The sequence below is a fragment of the Fundulus heteroclitus genome, chromosome 20, assembly GCF_011125445.2.
Source record: "Fundulus heteroclitus isolate FHET01 chromosome 20, MU-UCD_Fhet_4.1, whole genome shotgun sequence".
Lineage (NCBI taxonomy): Eukaryota > Metazoa > Chordata > Actinopteri > Cyprinodontiformes > Fundulidae > Fundulus > Fundulus heteroclitus.
The window spans coordinates 28,390-36,748 of NC_046380.1; the positions used below are offsets into that span (position 1 = coordinate 28,390).

An 8,359-nucleotide genomic window follows, 5' to 3' on the forward strand; every position below is an offset into this window, starting at 1 on the left:
GACTTCCTCACCAACAGACCTCAGTCAGTCCGGGTCGGACAGAACACCTCTGATGTCGTCACCCTCAGCACGGGCTCCCCCCAGGGCTGCGTCCTGAGCCCCCTGCTGTTCACCCTGATGACACACGACTGCGTCCCCAGGTTCAACACCAATCACATCGTGAAGTTTGCTGACGACACAACTGTGGTGGGCCTGATCAGAGACGACAACGACCAGGACTACAGAGAGGAGGTGGAGCAGCTGGTGGACTGGTGCAGAGAAAACAGCCTGATCCTGAACGTGGAGAAGACGAAGGAGATCATCGTTGACTTCAGGAAGAACCGGCCTCACCACGCTCCACTGCTCATCAACAGCTCAGCTGTGGAGGTGGTCAGCAGCACCAAGTTCCTGGGGGTGCACATCACGGACAACCTCACCTGGACTGTGAACACCACGTCACTGGTGAAGAGGGCACAGAAGCGATTGTACTTCCTGAAGAGGATGAGGAGAGCCCGCCTGCCCCCGCCCATCCTCACGACCTTCTACAGAAGCACCATAGAGAGCATTCTGACAAGCTGTCTCTCTGTGTGGTGTGGAGGCTGCAGTGCTTCCGACTGGAAGAACGTGAGGAGAGTGGGGAGGACACCAGAAGGGATCAGCAAACCTGTAGTGAAAACATCAAAGAACTGGACCAGTGAGGCTGTAGAAGATCTTCAGGCGTGTTTGGATTCTACAGACTGGGACGCCTTCAGGGCTGCAACCACCAGTCTAGATGAGTTAACAGAGGCTGTGACATCATATATCAGCTTCTGTGAGGACTGCTGTGTTCCATCACGAACCAGGGTGTGTTACAATAATGACAAACCCTGGTTCACAGCTAAACTCAGAAGGCTAAGGTTGGACAAATAAGATGCCTTCAGAAGTGGGGACAAATGCAGATTCAGAGATGCAAACTACAAGTTTAGCAGGGCAGTGAAAGAAGCTAAACGTGTGTACTCTGAGAAGTTGAAAAACCAGTTTGCAGCCAACGACTCTGCTTCTGTCTGGAAAGGTCTCAGGCGGATAACAAATTTCAAGCCTAAAACCCCCATTCCATGAACAATCGGTTAGCAAACGACCTTAACACCTTCTACTGTTGTTTTGACAGACAAAGGGACAGCCTGCAATCACCCCCCACGACTCCACTTAACAGATCACCCCCACCTCCTCCCCAGTGACAACTCTTTCCATTCATGAGAGAGATGTTAACAAACTCTTGGTAGACAGAACCCCAGGAAAGCCGCTGGACCAAACTTTGTCTCTCCATCCACCTTGAAGCACTGTGCTGATCAGCTGTCTCCAGTGTTCACAGACATTTTTAACACCCCACTGGCGACATGTCACCTACCAGCCTGCTTCAAATCCTCCACTATCATCCCTGCTCCCAAGAAGCCAAGGACCACAGGACTTAATGACTTTAGACCCGTCGCTCTGACCTCTGCGGTCATGACGTCCTTTGAGCACCTTGTGCTTTCACAACTAAAAGAAATAACCGACCCCCTCCTGGACCCCCTACAGTTTGCCTACAGAGCCAACAGGTCTGCAGACGACGTTGTCAACCTGGCCACCAGGATTTGCTACATTACCATGTGAAGTCAAATGAGGGGGGAAAAAAATGCACTGTGTTTCACACGGACTTAAAAGAGGGACGGACAACAAGGAAGAGAGAGCAGAGAAGAAAGCAAGCCAGTCAAAGAGGACGGAAGTTTGGGGGATCAGAGATCCTGGACACTTTGTGCAGAGGAGGACAAATCTGTAAGACGAGCAGAGAGGCAGCCGGTAAGACAAGCTGTAATGTCTATTAAATCAGACTGCAAGGTTACCCATGTACCTCCAGCAGGGCCTCCAGATTTGCCAGCTCATTAACACCCATTGACAGCAACACCTGAACTGAAAAGGTGGATTGTGGTAGAGAAGTTTGGCATTGATTGATTGATTGATTTTATGATTGAACTGATTGTTGTGTTGTTGAATAGTGGATTTGGATGTTAATTTTACCTATTAATTAACTTAGCATCATTTGAGAAAGAATTGCAACTGGAAGCTATTTATATTTATAAAATGAATATTTATGACTAATATTGAAAAGTAGATATTTGTATATTTAAATAAATGTAATTGTGTAATTGTAAATATTTATTCGAAATGTATTTTAAAGTTAAAGAACTTAAGTTTAGTTACTTGTTCATTTAACTTTGATTACTTTGTGGGTTTGATTCACAGTGGTTTGCTTTGTATTGTTTACATAGATTACCATTTCCTTTGTAGTTTAAGTGAAATTAATTTAAGTAAATTAACTTATGGTTTAGTAATTGTTTGTTTATTTTTCTTCTTTTTGGGCTTGTTTAAAGGTTTTTACCTGCTTCTGGACCAATTTGCACATGTCCTGTCATTCACCAAATAAATGGAGGATAAAAGAAGGAAAACTGCGTGGTCCTTTGAGTAAAAACCCTGTTTATAAAAGTCTGCATGCATTTGTCCATCCCTTTTTCAAGTGGGGAAGCTGCACAGATTAAAAAAGAACTTGACAACCATGTATTTTTAATCAGGTTATAAAAGAGGTTTTACAGACACGTCCTCTGCCCAGAAACACCACCCTAATTCAGTATGTTAATGACCTGCGGTTGGCTTCTCTTACTGCTGAGCTCTGCCGAACTGCTGCGTGTGACAGAGTCTAACAAACTGCAGTCGTCCCTACATTCTGGTTATATTTATCTCACCCAACCTTTGAGGGACCTCACAAAGATACAAGGTATGATAAAACTGAATAATGTTTGATTTGGATTCAGGAAAACGGAAGTAGTGTTTTTTCTACTTAAACAAAGATTAACATTTGCAACTGAATTGACTGTCCTTGACGACTTTTTACTGTTTTCTGTTGATGTTTCTGTAAAAAAACTAGTAGTAAATGCAGTTGTGTTTCAGGAAAAGGGGGAGAGAGAAGGGTTGTTAACGTACATATCACTAAATGTTAGATAACATAGAAAAACAGACGGCACCATAACGCAGATAAATGTGATTCCATTAGTGTGAGCAGCTGGTGTCTAGGATGGAAAAGGTGAGACCAGAATTGGAAGCTAGTTCTATTGAAGGCCCTCAGGTGAGGCAATAGTTTAAAATGATGGTTGTTATTTCAGACAGGACAGTTAAGGATTGAAAGGCGCATACATTGTGTTGGAACTAACTGGATCAGGATTTGGAACAAATCGATAGAAAGATAAGTGAATGTTTATTCCACAGATATCAAAACTTCAAAAATAAGCAGGAGCAGGCTCATATTTGCATGTGGTTCCATGGTGTAATGGTTAGCACTCTGGACTCTGAATCCAGTGATCTGAGTTCAAATCTCGGTAGAACCTGACTTTTCAAGAATTTCCCCCTGAGATTATTAAAGTATGTCTGATATTAATATCAACAGCATCTAGGGCAAAGTCTCCATCTTTTCCAGAATAACTCATATACTTGTCTCCACCTCCCCCCACAGTACAGGTGGAATAACAGGTTTGCTCTTTACTATTAAGATGTGATTTGGTGCGAGGTCTTCTGAAACCCCTGGACCCTCAGAGCGATGGGTCTGTGGCGTAAAAAGGCTTCAGCCTCACAGAACACAGGTTGCAGCTCTTCATCACCAACAAAAACCCAGGTGAGATACTTTTGACTGAACGAATCAATCTCTTCTGGATGACGCCTTGATGTGAAGCTGCAGGAGTATTGAAATGCCAGCTTATGCTATCCTGGACCAGAACTCTTTGGTTTTTTTCCTGGTTCAAAGCACCAAGACCTTCTTTTAGTTCTCCCAGAAACATCTGATCTGATGGAGAAGACCGTAGCGGGTCTGCAAAAGAATCGTCTGATCGCACTGATGCACAAATCGGTATCGAGAGTAAAAGCCATATCTAAATGAACGGCATGACTGGTCAGGCCGGTAAAAATCACACCAAACCTTCTGACTAGACGTCTGCCTCTTTGAACATCATCGGGTCAAAATGATTGTAGCCCTGTGCTATATTTTGGATTCATTTTAATATATGGGATGGTTTAAATATGCTACAATGTTTAAAAAACGTTTTAAAAGCAATTTCCAAATACTAGTAATATTCCTATCTCTAATGGTTTTGTTTTGTACATTTTTGTATTTTATATCGGTTTGTGATACTTGCCAAATTATTTTACTGATTTCTGATTGGTTGAGGATACTGATTCCTGAGTTGTCGCGTAAGCGGAAGGAGATTGAGAAAGAGAGTCGATAGAAGGATGGTGAAGGAGACAGTCTTCTCAGTTGTTTCTTTCAGGTAGCATAAGCTAAACCCAAACTTTTCCAGGCTATGGGAAAGCATCTACAGCCAAGTGTCCGGCTAGGACACTTTATATTGCAGTGGATTTTAGTGAGGTGCTTCGGGACACTTTCCTTTCGGTCTATTTGAGAGGCTAAAAGTTAGACCTGTGTGGAAACTGCACGCGACAAGCGCAAGAGGGTCGGCTACCGTGTTGGTGAGCTACCTGACGGCTGTGTTTGGGAACTGTGAGGTTAAAACCGTCCTGAACATCGGAGAAGCTGGAGTTTTGTTTGGATAAGACGGCCGAGACCAACTACATGGTGAGGACCGGGAGATTCGGTGCTGCGGGAGTCCATGCAGGAGGTGTGTGCTGAGGGACGAGCCACGACAGGTCCATGCTACAGTTGCGTGATCACGTAGTGAGCACGTGAATGCTACTCTTCACTTCTACTCCACTCTTCTGTGCAGTGTCAGGTACCTAACTCAGTTTCTTTTTATTTGCTCATTGAGTGAAACGGCCAATGTTTAGTTTTCAGGCCGCAACGCACCCAAGTGACATCCAGGCCTTGATTGAAAGCCGGCATAGCTTAGGATATTTACTAATGATTTTGATTTTGCATTTGAACTGAGTGTTTTTTTTTTCATGCCATTGCAATTGACTGATGGAAACTGAGGGTTTTTAATTATTTGGAACTCTGAAGGGTATTACTGCAAATGGACTCTACACGGGTTTACTGTTAGAAATGTGTGGAAGGTAATAAACATGGTTGTCAGTATTTTTATGGCAGCTGAAAGGTTAAAATGAGAACTTTGGACGGAAACACGCCTTCATCACGTCTCTGCAGAGACGCCTGGAGATCCACCTACAGAGCAGAACAGCAGCTTCCTGTGAGTGAAACCAGCTGGAAACCTCCAACACTGCTGCTCCAAGCTGAAGGTGAGTTGGACCCAGAACATCAATCAGAGTCACTTTGAGGGACGTTAGTAGAGGAGGGAGGAGAACCATGACTGACTGGACCTTCTGTGTTTTCAGCTTCACTCAGAGACTAAATGGCTTCCAGATCAGAGGAGGATCTCTGCTGTCCTGTCTGCAAGGACGTCTTTAAGGATCCGGTTATTCTGTCATGTAGCCACAGCTTCTGTAAGGAGTGTCTGAAGAACTGGTGGAGAGAGAAACCAGCACAAGAGTGTCCAGTTTGTAAGAGAAGATCTTCTAAGGATTATCCACCTTTAAATCTGGCTCTGAAGAACCTGTGTGAGACCTTCCTACAGCAGAGAGACCAGAGAGCTTCAGAGGATCTCTGCAGTCTGCACTCTGAGAAACTCAAACTCTTCTGTCTGGACCATCAGCAGCCAGTGTGTCTCGTCTGCAGAGATTCAGAGAAACACACCAAGCACAGATTCAGACCCATCGATGAAGCTGCTCAGCAACACAAGAAGAACCTTCAGGAAACTCTGGAACCTTTAAAGAAGAACCTGGAGCTCAGGAAGAAAGTTCTAGAGGAGTTTGATCAGACAGCAGAACACATGAAGGTCCAGGCCCGACACACAGAGAGGCTGATTAAGGAGCAGTTTAAGAAGCTTCATCAGTTTCTAGCAGAGGAAGAGGAGGCCAGGCTGGCTGCACTGAGGGAGGAAGAGGAGCAGAAGAGTGGGATGATGAAGGAGAAGATGGAGGCTCTGAGCAGAGAGATAGCAGCTCTTTCAGACACAGTCAGAGCCACAGAGGAGGAGCTGAGAGCTGAAGACGTCTCATTCCTGCACAACTACAAGGCTGCAGTGGAAAGAGTCCAGCGCTGCCCCCTGCGGGAGGATCCACAGCTGCCCTCAGGAGCTCTGATAGACCAGGCCAAACATCTGGGCAACCTGGCCTTCAACATCTGGAGCAACATGGAGAACATGGTCTCCTACACTCCTCTCATCCTGGACCCAAACACTGCTGGCTCATGGCTCATCCTGTCTGAAGATCTGACCCGTGGGACTAAAGGACAGAAACAGAAGCTTCCTGATAATCCAGAGAGGTTTGGATCATCGTGGTCTGTCCTGAGTTCTGAGGGCTTCAACTCAAGGAACCACAGCTGGGATGTTGATGTTGGAGACAGTGAAGGCTGGCAGGTTGGTGTGATAGCAGAGTCTGCCCAGAGGAAGGGATTCATGAAGTCTGGAAGGTGGATTCTACGGTTCTCTTTAGGTCTGTACTCAGCAGAGTCTCCTCCATCTCCTTCCATCTTTCTCTCAGTCCAGAAGAAGCTCCAGAGGATCAGAGTGAATCTGGACTGGGACAGAGGAAAGCTGTCCTTCTCTGATCTGGACACTAACTCACACATACACACCTTCACACACACCTTCACTGACAAGATGTTTCCATACTTCAACACTCTGGATAAAGTAAAAATCCTACCAATGAAGATCTCAGTGAGCAAACAGCAGCTCTGATGTTCTCAGCATGAAGAACACAAAGTCCAGATGAAACCTTGATGATCTGATTGAAATCAGAATCAGAATCAAGTTTAATCGCCAAGTAGGTTTGCGCTTACAAGGAATTTGACTTGGTATTGATGGTGCAGACAAAAAATAAGAATACAGTAAAATAAGAAGTAAAAAGGATATATACACGGAAGCTGTTTACACTCAGCAGACTGTGCGTTAATGTAACGCAGAAGCTTGTAAGTCCTGAACGGATTAGAGAGACAGTGTCCAGTGTCACAGTTGGCTCTTGGCCTTGTTCATAAGGCTGGTAGCAGATGGGGAAAAGCTGTTCTTGTGGCGTGAGGTTTTGGTCCTGATGGAGCGCAGCCTCCTGCCAGAGGGAAGTGTCTGAAATAGTCTGGGACTGGGGTGAAGGGATCAGCCACAATCTTCCTGCACGCCTCAGAGTCCTGGAGGGGTACAGGTCCTGGAGAGCTGGAAGATTGCAGCCAATCACCTTCTCTGCAGACCGGATGACACTCTGCAGTCTGCTCTGGTCCTTAGCGGTGGTACCAGCGTACCAGATGGTGATGGAGGAGGTGAGGATAGACTCAATGATGGAGGAGTAGAGCTGCACCATCATTGTCCTTGGCAGGTTGAATTTCTTCAGCTGCCAGGAGCTTGACAGACTGATGGCTCGAGGTGCAGCTGTTGGTGTACAGGGAGAAGAGCAGAGGAGAAAGAACACAGCCCTGGGGGGAACCAGTGCTGATGAGCTGTGAGTCAAAGTCATGTTTTCCCAGCTTTACGTGCTGCTTCCTGTCAGACAGGAAGTCTGTGATCCACCTGCAGGTGGAGTCGGGCACATTCAGCTGGGAGAGCTTCTCCTGAAGCAGAGCTGGGATGATTGTATTGAAGGCGGAGCTGAAATCCACAAACAGGATCCTGGCGTAGGTTCCTCCAGAGTCCAGGTGATGGAGGATGTGATGAAGGGCCAGGTTGACAGCGTCGTCTGCAGACCTGTTGGCTCTGTAGGCAAACTGTAGGGGGTCCAGGAGGGGGTCTGTAATTTCTTTTATCTGATCTGACTGATCATCTGAGGACTTGTTCATTTCTGCCTCTTAAACATTTTATTTTATTGTGAATCTTTGATGGTTAAATGTCTCCTTTGTGTTAATCTCTCTAAAGCATTCACTAAATAAAGTTTGATTGATTTCATGTCAGGAGGGAAACAGTTGGCTGCAAATAAAACATTTATTGTCTCCAACATCTTGACAGCGTCATGTCAGTCTGTGCAGAGGAAAGTTTGTCTCTGATATAAGATAGGCTTTATTGATCTCACATTGGAGAAATTCACATGTCACATCGACTCAGTAATCAGTAATCATAGGAAGAAGGTGTCAAGTAGGACGAGGCGCATCATATATATACAGTGTGTCCTCGTTATACCATGGATCAAAACGAGTAGGTAAGAAAAAGAAAAAAATTAAATACAAAAAGAAATAAGGCAGAGGATGTCTTATGTACATTCACGGTGACTTATACACTTGTGTATTGGCATATATTCGGGTGTAGCAGCAGCAGAAGTCACTTCTTTCAGGATTATTGCACAGTGTATTAAATACAATTGCACATTCGTTATTGCATGTTGATTA

The 8,359-nt window shown here is 45.1% G+C and overlaps 1 protein-coding gene, 1 long non-coding RNA gene and 1 other non-coding gene across 3 annotated transcripts; all 3 read left to right on the forward strand.

Moving 5' to 3' along the window:
* The first annotated feature begins 1,621 nt into the window (after positions 1–1,621).
* LOC118556627 lies at positions 1,622–2,438 on the forward strand. Its single transcript, XR_004927254.1, has 2 exons — positions 1,622–1,797; positions 2,370–2,438. It is a non-coding gene; the product is annotated as an uncharacterized LOC118556627 (long non-coding RNA).
* An 867-nt stretch (positions 2,439–3,305) lies between these two features.
* Positions 3,306–3,377, forward strand: trnaq-cug. The gene has a single exon. It is a non-coding gene; the product is annotated as a tRNA-Gln (tRNA).
* A 1,868-nt stretch (positions 3,378–5,245) lies between these two features.
* Positions 5,246–6,778, forward strand: LOC118556626 (tripartite motif-containing protein 35-like). Its single transcript, XM_036124559.1, has one exon. It carries the CDS (start codon positions 5,346–5,348, stop codon positions 6,729–6,731), a length of 1,386 nt encoding a protein of 461 aa, XP_035980452.1. The 5' UTR covers positions 5,246–5,345; the 3' UTR covers positions 6,732–6,778.
* The last annotated feature ends 1,581 nt before the right edge of the window (positions 6,779–8,359 follow it).